The sequence below is a fragment of the Rhododendron vialii genome, chromosome 2a (assembly GCF_030253575.1).
Source record: "Rhododendron vialii isolate Sample 1 chromosome 2a, ASM3025357v1".
NCBI classification, from domain to species: Eukaryota; Viridiplantae; Streptophyta; class Magnoliopsida; order Ericales; family Ericaceae; genus Rhododendron; species Rhododendron vialii.
The window spans coordinates 43,191,002-43,217,868 of record NC_080558.1 but is presented as its reverse complement, the minus strand read 5'-3'; the positions used below and the strand labels follow the sequence as shown (position 1 = coordinate 43,217,868).

The 26,867-nt window shown below is 47.9% G+C and overlaps 2 protein-coding genes across 2 annotated transcripts in view; both read left to right on the top strand.

Moving 5' to 3' along the window:
* Positions 1 to 26,867, top strand: part of LOC131316724 (aspartyl protease family protein At5g10770-like) — a 68,392-nt gene that overhangs the window by 33,818 nt on the left and 7,707 nt on the right. The gene's annotated exons all lie outside the window — the stretch shown is intronic.
* On the top strand, positions 4,703 to 6,007 carry LOC131317569 (aspartic proteinase nepenthesin-2-like). The gene is made up of 3 exons (XM_058347106.1): positions 4,703 to 4,814; positions 5,147 to 5,357; positions 5,569 to 6,007. Exons 1-3 carry the CDS (start codon positions 4,703 to 4,705, stop codon positions 6,005 to 6,007), a joined length of 762 nt encoding a protein of 253 aa, XP_058203089.1.

The window sequence follows — 26,867 nt, the reverse complement described above, 5'->3', positions numbered from 1 at the left end:
TCTCTACATCTTTATTCCACCATTTAAGTTTATCTTTTACTGCCTTCAACTTTTGTAAGATCATAAAGCCTGCCCATCCACTCACCTGACATTCATTCCACATTGTTTTCGCTAACTTCATGCAACTTGGATTTGAAAGGCAAATATCCAAAAATTTGAAAGGTCTAGGACCCCAATCCCTCCCATCGTCAAGAAGCACAATGGGACAATGATTAGAAATAGGCCTAGGCAATCCCCAATAAAGCAATTTAAACTTATCCGTCCATTAGATAGAGACCAGAAATCTGTCCAACCGACTATGAATAGCGTGATCTTGAAAGTTAGTCCAAGTAAATTTTCTCCCCTGCATAGGGAGATCTATGAGTTCCATAGAATTGCAAAACTCAATGAAGTCCCTCATACCCCTATCAATCCTTAAACACCCTACCCTCTCATTCACGTCTTTAATCTCGTTGAAATCACCCCCCACGCACCAAGGAAAAGCTGAACTAGCTTTAAGGTTCAGAAGATCCTCCCATACAAGTCTACGACTTACCTCCTCATTCGGAGCATAACTATTCACCACCACACAAGGAAAGCTATTATTAATCACCCCTTGCATTAATGTAAACAACCTCTGTAGGATAATATTGTCTACTTTAAAAAAGTCTCTGTTCCAAACACAAAGCAAACCCCCAGAGGACCCAACAGCACTAGAGCAAACATACTCAAAATCAGTATTACCCCACATCCTTTGCACTGATATTCTATCCATGGACTCCAATTTTGTTTCTTGAATGAAAACCACATCAGGATTCTGTCTTTTGATAAGCTTTGACAAAAACTTTTTTTTTGTAAAGCTCCCTAAACCTCTAATATTCCAGGATAACAACTGCATTAAAACTAAAACAGCCTCAAAGATACACCAAATCAAGATGATTGACCTAGACCTCCGCTTCTCTCTCAAGCATGAGAAAGTATTCCCGAGCCTCCATCTCAATCATAGATCGCAAAATAATCTCATCATTAGGTTGAAAGTCAATACCCAACTCACCTCCGACCGCCATCGTAGCTCTGACCTCACGCATCACTTGAGAATCGCTTTGAGGAGAACACTCAGTAGACGAAATAGAGTTTTCCAATTGAGTGTGATCTCTGTTTACCATCTCACGAGAAAGCACCAGGTTGGAGAGCTGGCGTCTTCTCCTTCTTCGACACCCGGCGTCATTGAGATCGACCAGCAGATTGATGCCCGGCACCTGGGAGCATCGAACTACGTGGGGTTGTTCCTCAGAGAAATCCCCTCCCAGCTTGAGCTCTGGAACACCCTCACAATTAGGCCCCTTCTTTGAATCTGGAGAATCGGCTACCACCTTACATGGACCACCAATTTGAGAGCCCACAGCCCCCGTTGGGCTATAAGGTACTAACGGCCCATTATTGACCAGGCCCTTTGAATCCACTAAATGGGCTTCCTTAATGGGCAGATAGGTCTGGCCCACAAGAGCTAAATTGGCGAGTTCACTCTCGTGCAAACCCAACGAATCCTTAACCAAGGATTCAAAATCCCCTGATGTGGCTTGAGTACCAGCTTGCTTAAGCATTAAATGCTTGCCTGCCCCCTCATACTTAGCTCCCAGCTCCCTATTATGCCCTTTGTCTGTCCCATGTGACCTTGCAGAAATATCAGCACTGTCACCTACCCCCTCTTTTCTATTGGTGGATGTGTCTGCAAAGGGTGCCACGTCATTATCTTCTACCTTTCTGCCACTGGTTTGAGGTTCCAATCCCTTGCCCAACCAAAATTTCTGTGGCTGCCAGAAGGCACCACAGGTGGCTTCAACCGCGGGGATACGATTTTCCACCTTATCTGGGTTGACAAATGAGAATACCTCTGTAATTCTCACCTCATACACCACCCCATGGACCACCATTGATATCCCCCTGTCAATTTTTTGGCTCTCCTTAGTGGCTGTTAACACCCTCCCCTATATAAAGGATAATTCCTTCAAAGTTTCCTCATCCACCGAGATAAAATCGCCCCAAATCCCCCCAATCTATTTGAACGTTTGAGCATTCCATGCATTTAAAGGAACGCCTTGACAACTCAACCATACAAATCTTTCAAGGCTGGCTGGTTCCCCACTCCACGGTTTAACCTCTTCGAACCAAAGGTGCATCCACGGATCCTCAATAAGAGAGTCCCTAACTGCTCGGCTCTGAAACGTTATTAGGACTGATCTTCCCCCCTATGGCCTTAAATTGGGTATCTCTATCAGTCTCACAACTGAAGCTATCTTTCAGAGTCTTCATGGAAACGACTCTGTGCATAATAGCCACAGCACTTCTAAGTAAACCTCCATTACCCACAGCTTTGACTTGGAGAGATATACTTTGATCAGGAAGGGATTTTGAAGATTCCTCTTTTAGTACATGCATATATGATCTTGATCTTGACAACCCAAGCTGACCCATATTTGGCTTCTTTGGCTCATTGAATCTGGATACCTGCTCCTTGGCCTTTGGTTCAGAGGATAACTTGAAAGCGTGCTCATTGGCCTTGTGGAAAGTGGGAACCCTCTGTTTCAAGGCAGTATTACAGTGATCAAAGTAGGCCTCCTTAACAAAAAGTCTGCTGTGCTCCATCCAAACTCCATTCATCCGAGCCACTGCCATCCCTGCAAACACATGGCATTCATATCTAACAAAACCAAATTTATGGCCAGTACGTTTGCTCCTCTTTCTTGGTATAAAGGCATCCTTAACAACTCCGAATTTATTGAAAGTTCTCTGCAACCATATCTGGTCCCGATCTTCTGGAATGTTATCCACAAACAAAGTGAATCTCTCATTTATCCCTGATTCCATATTCTTCGACAGCTTTACCGCCTGACTCCTATGGTTGTTGATCACCGGAATCCAGCCACCACCCTCTCGCTCTTTCTCACTCACTCTCTCTCTAGACATAGTTTTCCTTTCAGAGATTGGATTTGTCCGTGGAATGTTATGAGTAATAGTAACAACTATGAGACCAAATTGCCCTTAAACCAAGTGGAAGGAGATCCCAAGTAGGGCATGATGATTGATGATTTTGCGGGTCCCATTTCAGGTCCCAGAAAAATGATTCAAATTGCGAGTTATATATTCTTAAAATAATTTTTATGATTTTTTGTAAGAAATTAGCTCAATCCGATATTCGTAAGATTTTTCCTAGTATCCTAAGACTAATAAGATGAGAGGAGAAGCTTCCTAGTCAAGGTCATGGGTGTAATTAATAGAATACCAAAACATCATCCCAAATTGTGCCTTTTTACTGCAACTCCATCAAGATGAGTGCGAGCTGCAATACTTCTCTCCATATATAATGGAGACATCATTTTCTTGTAGAAAATTAATCAACATTCAATCACTACCTCTCTTTTTTTTTTCCTCAGCGAAAGATATAGTATATATAATTAAAATAGTTAAAATAGCACCTTATAAAAAATTGAATTCTTGATCTCCTTAGCCCAATTAATCACCTAAGTGTTCCCACTGATGCCGTTAAGCGCCGAAGGCCTCATCACTAATTTAGTGACATTTATTAACTCACGTTAGTGTACGAACAGATCTAGCGTATGAGCCTTTTCAATCTTGCTACCAGAAGCAACGACACATTTCTCTTTATATTGTACTGTTGTTTTCAAGTGGGCTGAGAATGGGGACTCGGTGAGCTTCTTGAATTAGTATACGTGGGTCGGTCTGGGGGGACATCCATCTCGATCTCCCCGAGACCTTTTTAAGGTCCGGTTGTCCTCCTTGTCGGTCATCTCTTCGTCCCGACGCTGATATGTTCTCTCCCTTTTCCCGGTAGGAACTTTTTGCCGATCCTCTTCGGGAAAGTTCTCTGTTCGGTAGACTCTGCGGTGGCCTGACTAATCATCGTGCCAAACGACCACGCTTCTTTCCCGAGTGATCGATCTTGAGTGCGTTTCTTGAGTCAGTTGTGCGTCTGGGGTTGGGTTTTCACGAGGGACGTCCTCATGCTCAGGAGGATATCCTTTGAGATCTTTGCCGTGCCACCGGGACGTTCGGCTCTCACGCCCTCCTGTCTCATAAGGGATTATACCCTGGTGGTTATCATATAGCTCCAGGGTGTCGTAACTCTGCGAGCTCTATGAGTACTTGTCTCCAGCCGACGAGCCCGAGTAAAAGGTGTGTGGGCTGCCATCGCGTCTTCCTCCGCCCATACCACTGCCGAAACACAGATGGACCAGAGAATGTTACTGCCTAAAGCGAGCGCTATCCCCGACCTGGTCGTCCGTCAGTGGTTTGTCTAGCCGATCGTGGACAGAAACGCGCCGTGGATCTCCATTTCCAGTCAGGGGTGGCAATGGCCCATTTCTTCGTCGACACCTTCCCTGAGAATCGGAGTGGGAGGTCGTTGGATGGTCTTTTGCCTTTATTCTGGCAATTTTCATTTTAAAGATCGCAATATTAACATTTGTCTGTTCCTGTTGCTGCTCCAGCATTTGAACATAAACCAAAGTGTCTTCACCCATGCCCGTCGGTCACTGAGCGGAGACGCTGGGATCAGGTGGAGTGAATCTGGGAGGGTGAAAGGGAGAGGCAGTGTTGACATCGGTTTTGGAGAGAATTTGTAAGGAGGGATTTAGGGGTTGAAAGGGAGGTGGTGGGCCGCCCATTTTGTCAAGCGGAGATTTGAGAGAAAGAGGTTGCAAGAATGAGTGATTCAAAGAATGAAGAAGGAGCCGCCGTGGATCTAAAAGACTTCATGTCGGGTTCACCAAATTGTGGGGCTCCGATGAATTTGGTTCGTTCCTTCCTTGACCGTGGTTCGAGAGTGGCTATTGACTTTCACCTAGCCTGCACAATGAAGCATGACTAAAAGACCACATCGGAGGATCTCCGAAATGACCCTCCGGTGCGAGGAAGAGTACAGTTGCTTAGAGATGAAAGCCAAGAACTAGAGTTTTTTAAGTGTAAGAGCATGTACCTTTCTAGGGTTGGCATAATGGGGTATTTATAGGGCACTCCTTAGTTTGGCTTCCAAGATTGTGCATGTGCATGTCACGCATCGGTTGACGTCACCCCTCCATCACGCTAGGGTTTCGTAACCGTTTATAGGGTGAACTGGCACCTTCACGTGCCCTTGTTCTTATCCAAGCTTGTAACAGCCCAGGTGACATCATGATCGTCATCACATCTACGGTTATCGTTCCCACGTGGGTGAGCTGGCAACATGGCCCCCACCTCCGTTCAAAGCAGAACGTGGGGTCCGACCGTCAAAGGGTCGCATGCTTGGCCGATGGTCCATTCAGACTTCTGGGGAGGTTCAGCCGAATCATCGGAATGAGCCGAGGCATACCATCAACAAGGTTCTGACTAGCGCGGATTGTTCGCATGGGGTTCGATATACGCTCGGCATGGACACGAGCTGTTATTTCAGCCTACTACTGAAGCTACTTCTTTTATTGTCTTCCTACATTATCTTTCTCATAAGGAACTCTGGTATTTGGAAAACATGGCAGAACAACCAACTCCGCTGGTATAAAGTACACATGCACCCTTATTGACCAACTCAAACAGCCCATGGTTGTACTTCATCGAAGTCTTGGGGATTAAAGTCGCCGGAGAGTTGCTACCGATCTCTCAATCCGTGTTTAGTTCTTCCGGCACTATAATAGACTCTGGAACCATCACTACATCGCTGCAGCCGAAGGCGTACAATGCTCTCCGGACGAAGTTCCAGCAATTGATGATGAACTACACGATGACTCAGGGCGGTTCAACATTCGACACGTGCTACAACTTCAGCGATGGTGTTATGGTGGAGGTCCCAAAGATAAGCTTCCAATTCGGCGGCGATGTTAAGGTCCCGATCCCCTTCCCCGGGATTCTAATCGGCAGCAAAGAGCTAAGCTATCTAGTTTTTATTGGGAATAGCGATTCATTTGACATGGGTATTTTTGGAATTGGCAGCAGCAAACTTTGCACTACAACAAAAAACACATTTGGTGACACGTAAAAATGTCACCAAAAGTCCAAATTTTGTCACATATTATCTTTGGTGACATAAGAAGAGGTGTCATTGTATCCATGACACTGAAAATCAAGGATGACAAAATTGTGGAGTTGTCACGGAATGTTATTAACAGTGACAAAAATTTGGTGTCACAGAAGATAGATTTTCCGTGACACGGTTGTCACCGAAAGTAATAGTGACAGCAATATGGTGTCACGAAAGAGAGATTTTCTACGACAAAAGTGATTATGTCACGGAAAGTAACGATGACAACACCATGCTGTCACAGAAGAGAGATTTTTTTGTGACAAAAGTTATCACAAAAAGTACCTACCATGACAACCAATTGTATGTCACCAATAACCTATCGTAGTGGTAGTACACACAACCGTGACAATCTCTTTTGTCACCAAAAATAGGACTATGTGGGCACGCGCCCCAAAAATGCTAGATTTTTGTGTTCCTTTAAGAGATTGGGTGCGGCCCTCTTTGAAAAGCGCAGCGAAACACTTCGATTCAGAGTCACCACTCGGGTTTTAGCGGTGAAAGCACCCAAGGAACCGAACTCGAAAACGTTTGCCACCTTTGTTTGATTTTGAAAAAGGCATAGACCGGTCCGTCGTCACCTTCGATATTTGAGGTTCGGGAGCTAGGTTACGAGAGGGTAAGGGTTTTATGGCACCCCCTCTCGCCCAATCCGGAGATCGGTCTCCACTCAGGCATTTTTGTAAAACTTTTGCATTTTTTTATCATTTGATCATTTTTAGCCAATTAGGGTGGGGGAGCAGTTAATGGGGATTAAAGCTGTAACAAATTGTAGTTATGTGATAAAATGCTTGTGGATGTTTTGCTTGCAATAATAAACATAGATTGAGAACAAGCACTGAGAGCAGCCTGGACAAGTTGGGGTACGCTGCCCTGAAGGGACGTGAACAGGCCTCGCACCAGCAAGCAATGGCCAAACCACTGCATGCTGATGAGACCTGCGCATGCCACAACTAAACTGGCGTACTCCACCTATCTAGTCTCACAGTCTTTGTTTGCAATCCTCTGGGCTCTGGAAAGGGGCCAGCGCACACCCAAAACAAACCACGCAGTTTAATAGAACAGAATATATACAGCTACAGAAATATGAAATGGCTTCAAGCCACGAAAAGCAGCAGAATACCCCAAAAACAGTGTGGGGGACAGGAGATAGGCCAAAATTAAGCTAGGATGCAAGGGCCAGCCACTGAATCTTGGGACAAACTGCCGTACGCCAGTAATAACGTGCCGTACGCATGTCTGACCCTAATCCAGTGTTTGGCTTTACATCATCTGGGCTCTGGAACATGACCAGAAGGATCCCAGAGGCCTTTTGAGCAGATAAAAGGTGAACAAAAACAACTACGTCTAAGCAATTCTGAATATACAGAAAGCAGTAAACTGGTTATTAGCATGCAAGGGTGATTGACAGAAAGATAAAATAACAGAAACGATAATCCATGATCCCCACGCCAGTAGTGCTCGTACTGCCATGACTGGCGTACGACATAGGTGTACTAGCGTGCGCCATGTCTCATCTCATACGATTGTTGCATTTTGCCAGATTAAGGCCAGGACTAGTATTGCTTACTAGCCTGGGCCTTACTGGTCTCCCTCAGAAGTTGAAAACAAAAAAGGACACAAAGGTGGTATACCTTTTTGTGTTGAGGTTGGAAGGTGGTATTGAGCTTAAGAGTTGTAGATGGAGGTTTAGAATGTGACTGGATATCAGTAGGGTATATGGAAGTGAGTTGCCCTTCTTTCTCTTTCAATGGAAGAAGAGAGATAGAGAGCAAGGAAAAGGGAAGAAGAGAGCTTTTTCTTCTTAATTGGCTAACCCCTTGCAAATGAATGCGAGGGGGGTATTTATAAAGGAGAGATGGACTGAGATCAGTTGGGGCTAAGGGCTGTTTGGCTGGTTGGTTGAGAAAGGGAGCCTCCTATGCATTAAATGCATGGGACTTGGCTTGATGGGGGGTGTAGGAGAGAGAGGGAATGCCTTTGCCAAGAGTAATCATCAGGGAGACTGTAGCAGACGTCAGGGTGGCACAAAAGTCTCGTCCATGTGGCTGAATAAAGTTGATTTGACTGGATTTGACTGGCGTGCGCCACATATGGACCGGCGTGCGCCAGTGATAAATAGGTCAACGGTCGATGACCGACACGTGGTAGTTAACTGGCGTACGTCACCAAGGTACTGGCGTAAGCCAGTTGGGTTTTGCTGGGGTTGTTTGACTCTGGTTTGAAAGGTTTGAAGTGGGTTCGAAAGAGGTTCGGGACGCTCCAAGCTCAAACACACCGTCATCCTCAGACTGTTCTCGACTATAATCATCATTGGGAAAATAAAAGATCGGAAAATAACATTATCTGGACAGTCCAGAATGGGGTGTCTACAGTAGCCCCCCTTTAACAGCACTTGAGGTACCATTGATTGGAGACAAGTAACGTCAAAGGTTTTCTAGACACCCTCTTCGAGGCTATCCAGAATGCATGAATTTTGAAGAACCTGTTTGATTTGAAGTCGAAACGGATAGATCGTCGTTGATTTGAAAATGGACGAGTGAATCGTCGTTGAGTTGAAATTGGACGAGCGGATCGTCGTTGATTTGAAATTGGACGGATAGATCGTCGTTGATTTCAAAATGGACGAGTGGATCGTCGTTGATTTGAAACTGGACGGATAGATCGTCGTTGATTTGAAATTGACGAGCAAAACGTTGTTGATTTGAAATTGGACGGATAGATCGTCGTTGATTTGAAATTGGACGAGCGGATCGTCGTTGATTTGAAATTGGACGAGTGGATCGTCGTTGATTTGAAACTGGACGGATAGATCGTCGTTGATTTGAAATTGACAGGTGAAACGTCGTTGATTTGAAATTGGACGGATAGATCGTCATTGATTTGAAATTGGACGGACCTTTGCCTGGGGATGGGTCCAAAACTTTCCAGAACAAGTCGAGCTTTCATTTGAGAATGACATCCGGCACAGGGCATGAATTGGGCCTGAGGCCCAAAACTTACTGGCGTACGGCACGACGATACTGGTGTGCACCACTTTTCACAAAGACCCGAGCCCAGATCCGGCCTAATTGCCCTCTACGTCGAATAAACTGCTGCAGATGGTAGGAAACCGCCATTCCTTCGGTTTTGAACTCCAGAAACCCAAAAACTCTCTCAAAATCCCAATCTCTTCCTCAATCTTTCATCCTTCTCTCACAACACACATACCCACGTTCACCCATGGGCGACTCCGGTGAAGGCGGCAGCAATGGCGGTGGTAGAGTTGGTGGTGACGAGGTTCGGTTGAGTGGGGAGACCGAGGGCCCTCAAATCGATGATCAGTTGGTGGGCGATGCTCCCGTGGTGATCGGTGCAGGCGTTTCAGGCAGTGACAGAGGCGGCGACGGCCATGCAGCAGGGGTGATTGGTGGTGATGAAGGGCGTACGCCAGGAGCGGTGGGGCGTACGCCAGGTTCTGTTGGTATAGTAGGCCCACGGGTTCGACGATTGGACCCAAGGAGTGGTGTGGAAGGTTTGGTGATCACAGGTTTGGGCTCGTCCGGGGCCGGCAGCAGCGGCAGTGGTGGTGGTGACGGTGATGGCCGACCGAGGACACCACCGAGGGATCCAGCGAAGGGCAAGGGTCCCGTGGTTGAGGAGGGGGTATCCGGAGAGGTACTCATGGAGGAGGTTGAGTTCAGGCCTGCAGTGGAGTCCTCGGCACACGTACCCATCACTCGGGGGGATTTTGCAGAGTTTGTGTCTGAGGAGGAACTTGGCCGTTTGCTCCGGGAGAATCCGGGGGTGGTGGCTGCAGTGTTGGCAGCACGAGAGGATAGGCTCCGGCAAGTTGAAAGGGCTCAGGAGGAGGAGCGCTTGAGAGAGGAGGCCGAGAGGGCCAGGGCCGAGGAGGAGGCCTTTGTGAGCGAGACCGAGGCAGCCGAGGAGGCTCAGGGGGAGGTGTGGTCCTTTGAGCGGGTAGTGACGCTCGCAGAGTCCATACGGCTGGCACCCCGTGCTAGGTTCGACGCGGCCACGTATGTTTTGCCCGAGCCACACTTGTTTATCCCGTCTGAGGTTAAAAGCCTTGCACCTTTGCGGGAGAGCTATGATGCAGAGCTTATACTGAGAGACCCACAGAGACACCTGTTCGTGGATTGGGCGCAGGTATACTTCGGAACTTGCTTCAATATTTATGCTTTGTCATTTATAACGATACGTAGCTTGCATTGGCATAGTATAGCTTGTAACGTACGTAGGCCAAAACCCAGAACTGTAGCTTGACTGAGAGAATAGAGTTTGAATAGTATGCCTCGACTTTGAAACTTGACTTGAATGATAGAATACTTGACGTAACTGAAACGACTTGCAGAATGCCCATGACTTTGATAAAACCGTCGTGCCAATCTTGAACCAATCATAGGCTGCCTTGGTTAATAAGATAGTCCTTTGAACTTGAATTCAACTAGGTAGATTGCCATGGCACAACGAACGCCCGAATGGCGTGTCCCATAGTTTGAATCGACCATATTGATAAACAGAACACTTGTGAAATCGACTGAGAGGTGTACCTCGGGAGAAATAAGGCCTCGTGGTTCGGAATTCGACTGAGAAGTGCCTTTGAGTTGATTCGACCGATAGCAGAACTGAACAAAGTAACACGGGTGCCCGGTAGCATTGTTCGACCCTTATGACGCTTGTTTCGACCGTAGAGCTACTTTCAACGTTCTGAATTCGATTGACTGCTTGAATTGCTACTACTGATGAAACTCTTTTTGTTGCCTGTCTTTGTTATGCATAGGGGGGTAGCCAGCACTCGGGGTCATGGAGGTCCCGCGAGCTCACTCGAGTTGTACCAGGGGTTGCCAGAGCGGGTCAGGGCTTTGGTTGATGCTGCAGGGTTCCGGCTGTTCATCCTCACGTTGACGGCCGTGAAGAGCGATCACGCTCTGCTTACAGCGCTGGCCGAGAGGTGGTGGGATTCCTCGAATACCTTCCACTTGCCAATCAGGGAGATGACGGTGACTCTGTCGGACTTTGCAGCTCTCACCGGCTTGGGGTAGGAGGGGAGCCTATCCCGTTTGACTCGGAGATTTATAGGGATCCTAGGGCTCTGGAGTGGTTCTTAAGGCAGGCGCCAGCAGGCAAGGCAGAGACCGTCCATTATGACCAGTTCAAACGGTATTTGCATGGGAGGGAGCCGGACTCGGAGTTGGAGGCGGAGCAGATGGCGAGGGCCAATTTGTTGTACTTGTTTGGGGCTACATTGTACCCGAACAAACGATCCACGGTGCACCTGTCCTATTTACCGGCCCTCTATGACTTGAGCACAGCCTCACCGTTCGACTGGGGAGGAGCAGCTCTGGGTACGTGCTTACGGTTTCATGGGAGAGTTCTCTCACGGGAAGAAGGCGACTGCCGGCTACTGGAGGGTGTGGGAGGTAATAGACACAACTTGGCATTCATTTCCTGTTTCCCTTTCTTGTACTTGTCTTTGATTTGCATATAAACTGTATTCTGATACTTTGATTGTCTGAACATTTGCAGCTGTGGGCCTATGAAGTGCTGAAAATGTACCCACCGGAGAACAAGTGCCCAAACCTGAGGATGCTCCCACGTGCCATGATCTAGGGCCCCATGTACAGTGGCAAGAAGAAGTCAAGAGGGAGCCTTCTAGCCTTCAGGTCGTACCTTGACGAGCTGTTAAGTACTCAGGTAAACAACGCATCAAATTGATTATTCAGCCCTTAGAATTGCTTTAATGCTGTCGCAGATGCCTTTGAATCTGTGCAATTGTCTTGCAGGTAGAGTGGAACCCATGGAGCAATGCCGAACCCGAGCCTGAGTACCTAGCGCGGAGCAGGGTGGTGACAGCGAGCCGAGTGTTGTTGGAGTCGGCCTTTGGGTGGCGGTGGTACTTAGGCGACCAGGTGACGCGACAGTCGCTGGGCTCTCTTGAGTTCCAGGTTCCCGGGCCACTTCCTCCTCACGCTTCTCACACATACAAGTATACTCTGGCTGAGCTGTGGCGCTTCATTGTTCCGGCCGGCCTTGCTGCTTTTCTGAGGCCTGAGCGTGACTATGCTGTTTACCGGAGGCAGCGCTTGGCGAGGCCGCTTGGAGTGTTGGAGCACATTGCCATGCAGGGCGAGGCACTGGAGGCTGGCGAGGAGAGACGGAGCCAGGAGAGCAGGGCAGCTCGGCCGAGAGAGAGGAGCGACTATGCCACAGCGACCGGGTTGCCTCGGCTTTCTTGGACTCTAGCAGTGCGGGACGCGCAAGGAGAGGAGGCCGTAGTTTGGTTTTAGCCTGCCAGGACAGATCTAGCAGAGATCACAGGGCCGGTATAACACTCTTCATCCATTCTAGTTTTCGTACTTTGCTTTCAGCATGTATATTTGGCTTGTATTCTTATTTTGCCCAAAATTGTATCACAAGCTCCGATGGAATGGGTGCGGGAGGCAGCTCGCCTGATGAAGGCTATGGAGAAGGAGTTTCACAAGATAGCCGGCAGCGCCTCTTTGCAGTTGCACTACCCTCCGCCAGCTCCAGCCCCTGCTGTGCAGCCTCAGGTATAACTGTCCATTCTGCTTTTAGATAAGATTGCTCCCAAAATGTCATGCACTTAGCATTTCAATATATACAATATGCACAATGTATGTTAAATGACTTGAACGACCATGCAGGGACATGCTAGGGCGGCTCCTAGGAGGAAGAGTGTGCGGCCTCTTCCAACAAAGAAGGTAGCACCGAGCTCCTCTCGGCCAGCGGTGAGGGTAGAACGGGGAGCGCAGATCACTCCGGCTTGCGAGGAGCTCCAGTTCCGCCGAGAGCTGAGGAAGAGGCCTGCGGAGAAGAGGCTTGCCGAGGGACCCTCACAGAAGAAAAGGAGAGAGGAGGAAGAAGAAGAGGAGCAGACGTCCCTCAGCAGCGGCTCTGACTCGGCGAGCGACCCCAGGTTCCGGATGGACCCTCGAGAGATGGAGGATAGCGAGGAGGATGACGACGACGAGGACCTTTTTGATGACTGAGGGCTATCACCGAGCCTTAGTTTATTTTGCTGCTATTTTGACACTTTTGATATGGATACTTTGATACTCTGGATAGGGCTTGCGTGCCTTTTAACTCTTGAGCGAGTGTGCCTTGACATTTTAGTTCTGCCTGGGCCGTTGTGCCATTTTGATGCTTGATACATTTCCACCCTTTACGCTTTGACACAGTAGTATAAAATTTCTGCACTTTCTGTTTATCAATTTCCCTTGCTTTTGATGAGATTTGGTAAAGGAAAATAACAAACCATCCGCTAATATCTATTATGCATTGACGAATGCTCTGAATCGACAAAAGACACTTGCATACGCATACGATCGACTTAGCTCGAAGAAAAGATGGACAGAAAAGCCCTAGGATATGACACATATCCCAGACACGCGGAGGATATGAGAAATTTGTGCATTAGCAGGCCAAAACCCGACATTCTCCTAAACGAAGAAAACTGACCCTTTTGAAAGATAATATAGGTGCACGATGACTTGCACGAACCATCAAAACTGGTACAATTGTCTTGGTGCAAGGAAAATACCGAAGAAAAGCTAAAAATGTCACCAAAACGGACTTTAGACGCAAAAGATGACTCGATATGGTCCCGGACTGAAACCGACACCCCCACATAGTCACATAAGTCTTCTGCAACACGTATGGTATGACAACACTTGGCAAAAACCCTTGAAACGAGATTTGACTTCCCGTATCCTTGATTTTGGCTTGAAACGGGCCATCGGGGGCCCGGAATCTTCATCGGGCGTGGTTTTGGAATCCGACACCTTGCCATAGTCTCAAATGACATTTGTGACTTGTAGGGATCAACAAACGGCCGAAGCCAGCCCCGGAAACAAAAATGACCATACGGAGGCAGTAGCTGCTGCAAACTGGTTTCTGGTGAACCTTACTGGCGTACGCCAGGAAGTAGGCCCCGTACGCCAGTAAGTGGGGGACACGCATACGCCAGTTATAAACTGGCGTACGCCAGGTTTCTGAGTGCCAGATCCACTTGACTAACCAACTGTCCTTTTTCAGGGGCTACTTTGTTTTTACCCTCACACGGTTTGCACACGGTTTCTGAGCTCCCAGAAGGCAGTGTCCTTTGCAGGGGGGTTTGGAGGCTAGCATGATGTTTGAATGGTTCATTGGGAATGGAAACGATGGCTAAGGCCTATAAAATAGAGGCATATGCATTGTGGCCTCCACGGCTGCACTACTTCCTCTTTTTCTCAGTATATTTCAGCATTCACCATGGACAACCCCCTCCCAACTTTACTTAGGCCCTGGTTGGCGCAATTTCTAAGCGTCGACTGGCTCAATTTCCAATATCACGGCCTTGCTTCATTCCGTTTTCTTCGACATGTGCCGCTCCGCCCAGCGCTCCTACGGGCTGCCCTCAGATTCTGGGATCCTGACGTACATGTCTTTCGCTTCGGCAATGACGAGATGTGTCCGACCGTTGAGGAATTCCAGGCGTACCTTCGGACCTACTCATCCCCTACACTTGTTGTTCCGCCTTATCAAGCAAGCATGCCCAAACTGCTGGCCAGCTCACTCAATATTTCCCGGGGTTTGGCGAACACTATCCTTGAGGGTGGCCAAATGAACATCATGCGGTTGATTGAGATGTACAGTCCAGACGGCGGTTTGGATAGCGACGAAGCTCAAGCACACCGCCGCTTTGCCTTGGTAATCTGCCTGCTTGCCGCTTATCTGCTCGTGCCGGCCCACGGGCAGGTCAGCCCTTCACTTGTGAGCGTTGCTGCCCAGATGGGGGCACGAAAGAACATGATCCTTTTGGTCCTGGTTGAGACACTCTTGGGTTTGGATCTGGTATACACGGGCCAGTCGACCGTTTTCAGCGGCAGCCCGCTTTTGCTTCAGGTGACCTCACTCAGCTCACCTTTTTCCGACTTTTCACACGTTCTCATTTTACCTCGACCCTCGGCTTAGGCTGCTCCCTAACTCCTAACTTGTCTTTTCACTCAGGCTTTATCTGACTTCTTACTTGTCTTTTCGCTCATGCAGTTATGGTTGTCGGACAAATTTCTACTGCACCCACCGGTGGCGGGCTGGAATCTCTTTCCAAAGAGGATTCATCAAAGGGAGATGCGGTATCCCGACATGGATATAAAAGGCTGGTACGAGTTCATGCAGCAAATGCAGCCTGATGAGATCGCCTGGAGGTGCCCTTGGTTGGACCTCCCGGATATGGCTATTCACTCTGATGGATTCGACAGGATGGTGATTGCAGGACTTTCGAGCTTCACTTTCTACATTCCCGGCCGTGTCCTTCGACAGCTGGGCGCTTCTCAGGAGAACCACCGCATCAGCATTGGGGACTTCCGTGTCCCGAATTTCAACGCTCAAACACTCAACGGTTACCAAAGGCGCTGAGGCCTCAGAGCCCTTCAAGCTGAGATGCCAAAATTTACCACAGGGCTAAGGAGCCGCTACAGGCAGTGGCTGAGAATAGATGTAAACACAAGGGAAGACATTAACTGACTCCGGGCCACTTTGCTATACTTAGAATAAACTGCGAGCCGTTAGGCTTCTTAAGCATTTTGTTCTGTTTTTCATGCTTCAACTGTTTTTAAGGCTTTCTATGCTCAGCTTATGTATTAGAAGTAGTAATTTGCAATAAAGTTGAAAGACGATGGGTTTCCCCTTTTCTGACTCTCTTCAATGCAGCCTTTGACTTGTGCTCGACCTTCCCAAACTACGGCGTGGACCCGAAAATGTCGAACCTGGATCAAAATTTTGATGGAATGTGACCGAATCTCAAAGTGAGATTGCCTACGTATCCTTTTTCAAGGAATCAGGTCAGAACGTAGTTCAGGCTAAGGTTCACTCGTGTATTTCACCCTTCCTTTTACGCTCTAACTTTTGCCTAGGACCGCCCTTTTCAGGTTTTCGGCCTAGCGAGCTTTTGACTTTTGCCTAGCACCGCCTCCTTAGGTTTTCGGTCTAGCAGGCTGCTCTAACTTTTGCTTGGAATCGCCCACCCTTGTGGTTTTTGACCCAACGAGCATCTCTCAGGGATAGTAACGCTTGAGTTGATCCAGGTTGACCAGGGTGCTGAATTCGTTGCCGTCGAGGTCGATGAGCTTAGCAGCACCCTCGGATAGGATGGTCTTGATAATGTAAGGCCCGGATCTCTTCGGCCTGAATTTCCCGCGGGGATCAAACACTGGGGCTCGGATTTCCTTGGTGACCATGTCTCCTTCGACTAAGCCCCTGGACTTCACCTTTTTGTTGAACACACGAGCGATTCGACGCTGATACCCCTGAACATGATACAAAGCCCGGAGCCTTCTTTCATCAAACAACATCAGCTCGACAAACCTCCCGCTTAACCACTCAAATTCTTCGAGGCCACTTTCGACCATGATTCTCAGCGACGGTACCTCAAGTTCGATGGGAAGTACTGCCTCCATCCCATAGACCAAAGAGAAAGGAGTTGCACCCGTTGAAGTGCGAATTGACGTTCGATACCCCCAAAGGGCGAGAGGTAGCTGCTCGTGCCAATCCCTTGCAGACTCGGCCGTTTTCTTGATGATCATCTCGACATTCTTGTTCGTAGCCTCGACCGCTCCATTTGTTTGTGGGCGGTAGGTCGTCGAGTGATGGATTTCGATGCCGAATTCCTCAAAGAGCTCTAGAACCCTTCCTTTGAAATGACTTTCATTATCCGACACAAATGCCTGAGGAACCCCGTACCGATAGATGATGTTCTTTCGAATGAACTGAGTGACCTGCACCATTGTCAGTGTCTTGTAGGATTCAGCCTCGACCCATTTGGTGAAATAGTCTATTGCCACCAGTATGAACTTATGGCCATTCGAGGCAGACGGCCTGATCATCCCAATGACATCGATGCCCCAAACAGAGAAAGGCCATGGTGAAGTCATGCCATACAATTTCGACGGAGGGACATGTTGCAGGTTCGCATGGATTTGACATTTGTAACAGCGCCGTACGTAATCGATGCATTGCGATTCCATTGTAGACCACTAATAACCCTGCCTGAGGATTTTTCTAGCGAGCATGACGCCGCTCATGTGAGGCCCGCAGACTCCCTCGTGAACCTCTTCCATTATCCTTGTTGCTTCGACACCGTTGACACAGAGCTTGTGCATCCCGCAGTGAGACCTTCGATATAACTTCCCTCCACAGATGATGTACTGAGAAGCTAACCTCTGTAAGGCAATCCGATCCTTCTTCGTGGCCTCGGCAGGAAGTTCCCCGCGCTCCACAAAGTTCCAAATGTCATGGTACTAGGGTAGGCCATCATCGACATCATCAATGGCGTTGATATACTCATAAGCAGGCAAGTCCCTCTGTTCAATCACAATCGGCCGCAGCTTAACGCCTATTGGAAGTTCGATCATTGAAGCCAAAGTTGCCAAAGCATCGGCGAACTGATTCTTCAAACGTGGGACATGGGTGAAAGTCACCTTATTGAAACGAGGAATCAGTTCTTCCAAATCTTGGTGATAAGGCTTCAGCTTTTCCTCACGAACTTTCCAATCCCCGTTGGCCTGGGAAACCACCAAGTTTGAATCTCCAATTATTTCGAGTTTCTCGACCCCTAAAGCAATAGCAGCTTCCATCCCAACGATGCAGGCCTCGTACTCAGCTTGATTATTGGTAACATCGAAATTCAGCTTGAAAGCGAGCGGAATGTGAGTGCCGGCGGGCATGATCAACAACACTCCGATCCCAAATCCCTTTTGGTTAGCAGCCCCGTCAAAATAGAGCGTCCATACTTCCTCGACCACTGTCAACACCTCCTCGTCAGGGAAAGTGAAATCCACGTCTTCCGGGCCGTCGATCGGGTGATCAGCCAAAAACTCAGCCACGGCACGCCCCTTTACAGACTTCCTTGTGACGTGTTGGAGTTCGAACTCAGCCAGCAGAAGCAATCAACGTGCTAGCTTATGGGTGAGCGAGGGCTTCTCGAACAAATACTTGATAGGATCCATCCGAGAAATCAGTCTCACCGAATAAGCTAGCATGTAGTGTCTAAGCTTTTTGGTAGCCCAAACCAGCGCCCAACATGTCTTCTCCAGAGGGGTATAGCGCTCTTCGAACCCCACCATCTTCTTGCTCAGATAGTAAACAGCCTTTTCGACCCCATTGTTTCCTTTCTGTGCTAGTAGACATCCCATGGCTGTCGGAGAAACGGACAGATAGAGAATCAAAGGTCGGCCCGGCGTTGGCGGCATCAGTACAAGCGGGTTCTGCAAATACCTTTGAATAGACTCGAAGGTGGCCTGGCATTTTTCTGTCCATTCGAACGGGACCCCTTTTTTGAGCAAACGGAATAACGGCTCGCAGGTTAGAGTTAACTTAGAGATGAACCTGCTGATGAACTGGACCTTCCCTAGAAAACTTCGCATGCCTTTCTCAGACTTTGGCGGCTCCATTTCGAGAATCGCTTTGATTTTGGAAGGGTCCACTTCAATTCCCCTTACGGTGATCAGAAATCCCAACATCTTGCCTGACGTGACTCCAAATGTGTACTTTTGTGGATTCAGCCGCATGTTGTACTTGCGAAGCCGTTCAAGAAACTGCCTGAGCGAAGGAAGGTAGTCCTTTTCCTCCTTTGCCTTCACAATCATGTCATCGACGTAGATCTCAACGGTCTTATGGATAAAGTCATGAAACAAAGTCGTCTGGGCCCTTTGGAAAGTACACCCGGTGTTCTTTAGCCCAAATGGCATCTTCACATAGCAATAAGTGCCCCATTCCGTGACAAACATCGTTTTCTCTTGGTCCTCGGGCGCCACAGAGATCTGGTTGTATCCGGAGAATCCGTCGACAAAAGAGAGCAAGGCATGTCCCGCCGTGTTGTCCACAAGCACGTCAATGTGTGGCTTGCTAATGCAGTCGTGAATTCATGAAAAATATAGTAATTATTTAATTAGCTCTTGATTAGGAAATTTTGTGATTTCATATTCTTAGTGTAGAATTATTTGTTTCCGTACTTAGGTAGGTTGATGTGATTTTCCTTTTATTTAGTATCTTAGTTAACAAGGAAGTAGTTTCTTAATTTCAATTTACCTTTTTAGTATTACTAGGATTGATTATAAGTAGAGTTGTAAGTCTTAGGATTATGGAGTTTTTTGATGATTAATAAAATTATAAAGAGTGTTCTCTTTTATGCCAAATTCTTTGGTATTCTACGGAATCAACAAAGTGTTTGATGCCTTTATTCCTGGGTATTCTTTGACTAAACAGGTTTAGAGAAGGATTTCGATCTCCGGGTATTCGTTACGAATCAACGGATTCGGACTTAATTTAGTAGTTCCGTTCTTCATTAGCTTCCGCTGCATCAGTTGGTATCAAAGCCTGCGCTCGATTCCGGATCATGGTGCGACAAGCAGTTCGTGATGATCGTTATGTTGTTGTCGAAGATATGAACGAAGGTGATGAGGCTGCACGGGGTGCACAACTAGGGGAACGATTTCAACAGATCAAGGATACGCATAAAGCATTGGTTAAGAGGGCCACCTTGATCATTGACAATCAACCTCACTACTACCCACTGAATTTGTGCTCCTTTATGGAGGAGAGTACAATTCGGTGGCCATTCACGTCCAATATTGTTCCGGATCCAATCGTGGATTGGAACAAACTACCGGTTTTTGATACAGACCCCTTCATTGTTGAAGGCTTTAAGAAGACAAATGACTCCGACACATTGCTCTCGGATTCTTTTTTAATTCTTGGTGTTCCTAATGATGTTCTAGCCGTTGGTACAGTTGATGTTCCAGAGTTTGTTCAAGTGAGTGATTTGCTCAATGAACTTACAATTGTAGATTTCATGGTTAAAATTGGCTTGGGAAAAGAGGTCACTGTCAGATTATTCAAAGAAGAAAAAGAATCACCAAAAACCTCTTTTTATGGAAAGTTTGAATCTGTTTATGTCCTGGTAGTTTTTCATGGCACTTATTTACAATGTCAATTCGAGAAAACCAATTTGAAGTTCAAGACCAATGCAGACAAGCTTAGGCGCTCGAAATTATTTGAAGCAATGGAAACTCGAGGACGAGTTTTCTCAAGCCAGAGAGAATGATGCAGTCGTGAATTCATGAAGAATATAGTAATTATTTAATTAGCTCTTGATTAGGAAATTTTGTGATTTCATATTCTTAGTCTAGAATTATTTGTTTCCGTACTTAGGTAGGTTGATGTGATTTTCCTTTTATTTAGTATCTTAGTTAACAAGGAAGTAGTTTCTTAATTTCAATTTACCTTTTTAGTATTACTAGGATTGATTATAAGTAGAGTTGTAAGTCTTAGGATTATGGAGTTTTTTGATGATTAATAAAATTATAAAGAGTGTTCTCTTTTATGCCAAATTCTTTGGTATTCTACGGAATCAACAAAGTGTTTGATGCCTTTATCCCTGGGTATTCTTTGACTAAACAGGTTTAGAGAAGGATTTCGATCTCCGGGTATTCGTTACGAATCAACGGATTCGGACTTAATTTAGTAGTTCCGTTCTTCATTAGCTTCCGCTGCATCACTTGCCTTGTTTAAGTCCCTGAAGTCGACGCAGACTCAGATCCTTCCATCCTTCTTGGGGACAGGCACGATGTTGGCCACCCATTTGGGGTACTCTGCAACCCTTATGAATCCTGCGTCAATCTGCTTGGTAACCTCCTCCTTGATCTTCTGAACCCAATCCGGCCTCATCCTGCGAAGTTTCTGTTTGACAGGGACAGCCCCAGGCTCCAACGGGATTCGATGCTGTACTATTTCAGGGTCAATGCCGGGCATATCCTTGTGAGACCAAGCAAAAACCTCGGGAAAATTCTTTGAGAAGCTCGATTGTTTCGGCGTGGTTCTCCGGGGACAGATTCGCACCAATTTGCATCATGTGGTGGTCGTCCTCGTCTTTCAAATTTACAAAAATTACTTCTTCTTTTAGAGGCTGAGCACGCCTTTCGTCTTCCTTTTCGATGAGGGAACGCAACTCAGCCGGGATGTCCCCGTCGAAGTCTGTTCCTTCATCGTCAGGGTCGACACAGTTTATATAGAAGCTAGCAAAGTAGTCGGAAGTAGGATCATGCATTTCATAAAGCCCAACAGGGTTGCCAAGTACAAAAGACTCGAACTCAAAGTAAAAGCTATGACGTGGAGGGCCAAGAGGCACAAACTCCGACTCTGAGCTAGACTTAGACTCGACAGACTCTGTGTCAGATTCAGATACATCGTCAATGCATGTCAAACGCGGAGTGAAAATGCAGTTATTGATACGTCCCTGTGCCTTCACGATGAGGGAGGTAAGATCCTCGGGAGCATTTGACGAGTCGAGCCCAAGCATCAGCACTTCAGCTTCCTTGCCCTTGCCAACCAAACCTATTTGGGAGAACAGCATCTCCAGACCCCCTTGATCAAAAGCCTTCAGCCAGTCAAACTTCTCCTTGGTCCGACCCAGCTGTTTCTCGAATTCCCCCTTAGCACGATTCTCTTCGGCTGTTTCCTCTTCACCATCGGACCAGGTGTCCGCAGCAAAGATCTCGAATCCTGGCAACCAAGTGGAAGTCTCTGGATCCCAAAACGGCTCTATCTGTCCCAAGTAAGCAAAGCCTCATCCTTTCCGAACAAAATAGCTGTCAGGGTTACCAAAAAGGGTTCGAGGTTTTCCCGTGTCTTTCCTCTTTTTGGCGTCTTTGGCCGACGGAGTGTAATCCAGACCAAAGCGGCCTTCGGTGAAAGGAAAGACAGGGAATGCAGCGATCCCTTGTTGGTTGATCCCGAGTCCTAGGCCAGGCATGAATGACATTTTCCTCATCATTTCGAGGACAGTTGAGCTTATGGTGAAATCATCATCCATGACAATGGCGAGGACTGAGCCAGATGTGTCGAAAGAAAAACCTCCAAAGTCTGAGTCTTCTTCCCCGTGCATGATTCCCAAGACAGGCGTTCCATCATCCGAGAGCGGGCGGATTCCAGAATCCCCGCAGATTGTCAAAGTCCCGGTAGGGAGCCCCAGCATGACCTTCTGATGCAGAGTTGAAGGTACTGCCATGATGTCGGCCCTATGAAGCCATGGCCTACCCAGCAGCAGGTTGAAGGTAGCAAGAACGTCGACGACATGGAATTCTACGTCCATTTCAAAGCTCTCAGCATCGAGTTTCAGAGTCAGAGTTCCCTCCACCGCACGGCGAGTGCTGTCGTATGCCTTGACGGCCAGATTGAAAGGTGTTAAGTCACTCTTTGTGAGCCCCAAATGGTAGGCAACTCTCATCGGGCAAACATTGATGGCGGAGCCATTGTCGATTAGCACGGTTGGCACCCAATGTCCCCGGCACTTGACGGTGATGTGCAACGGGCGGTTGTGAGCGGTTCCCTCAACGGGTAGATCCCTCTCGGTGAATGTGACAGAGTGTTTAGAGAGGAGTGGCAGTACAAGAGCAATCATGGCCTCGGGGGTGATGTCAATTGGTACTGTGAGTCGGGCCAAAGCGGAGGACAGCTTTTCACGATGCTCCTTTAATGATGATATCAAACCCCAGATAGACACGGCGACCGGAATCCATTCGAGTTGTTTCAGAATGGCGTCTTCTTTGGGAACCCCACTCGAAAAGATCGGGTCATTCCTCTGAGCAGCGGGAGCGGTGGTTTTCTGAGCAAGCGGATTGGACGAGCTTCCAGCCTGGAGATTAGATGGCTGGAATACTCGGCCGCTCCTTGTGACGTTGGCAACATCCCACCAAGAAGACGAGTCAATAGAATCCCACAGATCGACGGGCACTTCTTCCAGCTTGCGCTTTCCTTTGTCTGTCGACGCCACCGTTGCGGACGAGTCTGGCCCAGAGCTGTGTCCCATTCCAAATCCTCCATCACTAGTCCTTCCCAAAAGGTAGCTACCTATGCAGCATCCTCCTCAAAGGGCGCCCCGGGTTAGTGACAAACGGAACGTCCCAGAATCCTCCATCGACAAGAGCAGTGTTGACGGTCCACACTTCGTTCCCCATGTTCAGATCGACAATGTTGTCCACATCCCAAATATCGGCAGGCGGCGGAGCCTTAACGGTTTCTTCTGTATCCCAAAGGTCGGCGGGAGGTGCATCCAGGACCATGATCGAGCAGTCATCTCCGGGAGCCGAAACAAAAGGGCGAGGCTGCTCCGCAGAGACAATGTCAAGCGTAGGGTCAAATTCATGGGCGCAATAGCCGACCCTATCAGCAATCGTATTCACCAAAGGCAACATGGCGCCAAGCGGGCAACGGACATCAGATATGATCTCCCCTTCTTGATAGTGATCCCAGTATTCCCCACTGATGTCGTCCTGGTCCAAATCAGCGTTGAGACCCTGACCTATTTGCCATCCATCGGGTTGTGGATCCCACACGTATTCCTCGGCTTCTTCCTCAACTTGGTTTAGCTCAGGCTGGTAAAAGAGTGCGAACAAAGAGAGTCCGTCCAGAGGGTCAGCCTGCGCCGCATTCCACTCTCCTTCCCACCGGTCTAGCCATATCTGATTGACTTGAGGGTGTGCGGGAAACCCCATGTTATACTGCTCGAACCAGTCGGTGCAAAGCTCTTCCCATTTCTTAGCTTTGTCTTCCATGGCCCAACCGGCTGCCATCATGTTAATGCTCGGTTCAGAAGGAAAAGGTACGATTGGCTTAGGGTTGCTGGCTGAGGCAATATGGTCGGTAGGGTTGAATATGGTGGAGCTGAGGGTTATCTGGTTTACTTGCGGATTAGGGTCGTGTTTAGGCAAGAAGTTGGAAATAACATTGGGTTTAGTAAGGGGAGTTGGAAGGGTACCATTGTCCACTAAATCTTGTATCGCATGGCGAAGGCGATAGCAAGAGTCGGTGTAATGGCCGGGCATTTGGTGGTATGCACAGAAAGCATTGGGGTTATGGCTTGGGGGTGGATTTTGAGGAAGTGGAGTTGGGGCTAGAAGCCTAAGGTGTCCGGTTTTGACTAACTTCTCTAATACCGAGGAAAGTGGTGCCTCGAAATTGGCGAAGTTATGGGGTTGGTTGCAGTTTCGGGGTCTTTGAGGGGTTTGAACTTGGTTGACATCAACAATGTGATTGGAGCTTTGGGCGGAGACATTGTTAGCAGAGGTTGTGTTGGCATAGCTGTTGCCACCAAACAGAGCAGTGCTGATTCCGGTATACGCACGGGGCTTTGATTTTGAGGTTGAGGTAGAGGAGGAATTGTCACTTCTAGGTAGGACACCAGTTTGGAGGGCTTCTTCGATGGCCAGCCCGGAGTCGTAGAAAGTCTCGAAGTTTGCACCCTGAACCAACACAAGGTTTTTGGCAAAGTTTGGCTGCAGATTGCGGGAGATGATGCGGATCTGGTCCTTCTCGCTCGGGCGATCGGGCATGAGAGCGGCCTTGGCCCTCCATCTCTGGATAAAGTCTGCAAAGGACTCCTTTGCGTTCATCTTAGTTGACTCCAACTCCCGGGTGGTCATTTTGAGCTGGGCGTTGTAGCTGTACTGAGCATTGAAGGCCGTGCCAATGTCTTCCCATGTCCGTCTCTTGGAGATGTCGAGTGATAAAAACCATTGGAAAGCGGGACCGGTAAGGGTTTGTGGAAACAGCTGAGCCATTGCGCCTTCCCCAACGCCATGTAACTTCATTGCACCATGATAGGCCAACAGGTGAGTTTTCGGATCTCTGGTTCCGTTAAACTTCGCAAAGTCGGGCATTTTGAAACGATCGGGCAACCTGGCGTTCAAGAACGGGCAAAGGTGATCCATGTCTAGCACTCCTGCCCCTTTTCTTTCGGACTTAGCAACTGCCTCTTCCAACTTGGCCATTTTGGCGACCAAAGCTGCCATTTCTGAGCTTGGAGCAGGATTCTCGATCAAAGGGTCCTCTTCGGCAACGACATCCCGTTCTCGCCTTTCACCGCCTTCCCCTCCTGCTACAAGGGGAAGTCGTTCTTCGATTAGGGTTCGGAGATTGGCCATGGAGGCGTCGGCCTGGTCGGCCCTTTGCTGCATGATGGCTAGGTTGTGCTGTAGATTGGCCAATATGGTAGCGAGATTCGGAGGTGGGACATCTGCCATGGCTAGAACCTCTGTTTTAACAAGCTTTGGAGATGCTGGCGGAGACGGAGTGGACGGAGGGGACTCGTGCGAAGTAGTCGGCGGCGAATCCTCCCGTGACACAGTGCAGGCCAGAGCTTCCGTTGCGGTCGACTGAGAGACAAACCCCAAATCAAACCCTCAAACGGACTCGACGGACGGCCCCAAGTAGGTTTGGCTCTTGATTTTGGAACCCTACTTTGACATCGACATGACTAGACAGCAAGGCATAAGAGCTCAGTGACAGTCTGCAATCATTTTATTCGAAAGAATTGAAAAGAATGGAAAAAATGATCATGCCAACGTCGTCGGTGTCCTCCTAGACTCTAGAGCTAGAGAGAGACTGCCTTACGACACTCGGACAATTGCCATAGAATCGTCGGATTTTCTTTTCGACGGTGTATCCTTGATTGAATCGAATGTCGCTAAGGGATGCCAAAAACAGCCTAAGCCTTCGGCTTTTCCACTCTTTGAAGTTTCAAGGTTTGATTTCGGAACAACTCGTTGTAGATGGCGTGATACTATAACCGAAGTGGCATAAGCAGCACTGTGCCGAAGCCTGAGCGGTGTAAGTGATTAGCACTTTTAACCTGGGTGGTGTAAGTATCACGACATTCCCTCCGTTGTTCCTAGTTCTTAAGTTTGAAACCTCGATCGGGCGTTAGATAAAGACTTAGAAAGTATCGATTTCTCGAAGCCTTATTGATTAAGGACTTGAAAATTTTTGGTAACGTGCAATGTCGAGATGCACGACTCGTCATCGGTCCAAGGCAACGTCGAATGGGCGCAAGACAGACTCGACGAAAGACATCCTAACAGCCGCCCTAGCATGCTCCTACGCAAAACGGTCATGAGTGTATGTACAGACATGCGATAAGAAAAGCGGTAACACATAGACAGGATATAGGGGTTAGATGCAAATAATCCTACCCTACGGGTTCCTGTCTTAGGTTGAAAGGTTCCAGTGCTTTGTAAGCGCTGTAGAGGCCGGAAATGCTCAATTTTTGTGTTCCTTTAAGAGATTGGGTGCGGCCCTCTTTGAAAAGCGCGGCGAAACGCCTCGATTCAGAGTCGCCACTCGGGTTTTAGCGGTGAAAGCACCCAAGGAACCGAACTCGAAAACGTTTGCCACCTTTGTTTGATTTTGAAAAAGGCATAGACCGGTCCGTCGTCACCTTCGATATCTGAGGTTCGGGAGCCAGGTTACGAGAGGGGAAGGGTTTTATGGCACCCCCTCTCGCCCAATCCGGAGATCGATATCTACTCAGGCATTTTTGTAAAACTTTTACATTTTTCTCTCATTTGATCATTTTTAGCCAATTAAGGCGGGGGAGCAGTTAACGAGGATTAAAGCTGTAACAAATTGCAGTTATGTGATAAAATGCTTATGGATGTTTTGCTTGCAATAATAAACGTAGATTGAGAACAAGCACTGGGAGCAGCCTGGACAAGTTGGGGTACGCTGCCCTGAAGGGACGTGAACAGGCCTCGCACCAGCATGCAATGGCCGAACCACTGCATGCTGATGAGACCTGCGCATGCCACAACTAAACTGGCGTACTCCACCTATCTAGTCTCACAGTCTTTATTTGCAATCCTCTGGGCTCTGGAAAGGGACCAGCGCACACCCAGAACAAACCACGCAGTTTAATAGAACAAAATATATACAGCTACAGAAATATGAAATGGCTTCAAGCCACGAAAAGCAGCAAAATACCCCA

Coding starts and splice junctions, on each gene's coding strand:
- LOC131317569 (XM_058347106.1), top strand. CDS start 4,703: ATGAGTGATTCAAAGAATGAAGAAGGAGCCGCCGTGGATCTAAAAGAC. Junction 4,815..5,146: donor TCGTTCCTTCCTTGACCGTG/GTTCGAGAGTGG, acceptor TTCTTATCCAAG/CTTGTAACAGCCCAGGTGAC. Junction 5,358..5,568: donor CGAGGCATACCATCAACAAG/GTTCTGACTAGC, acceptor CAACTCAAACAG/CCCATGGTTGTACTTCATCG.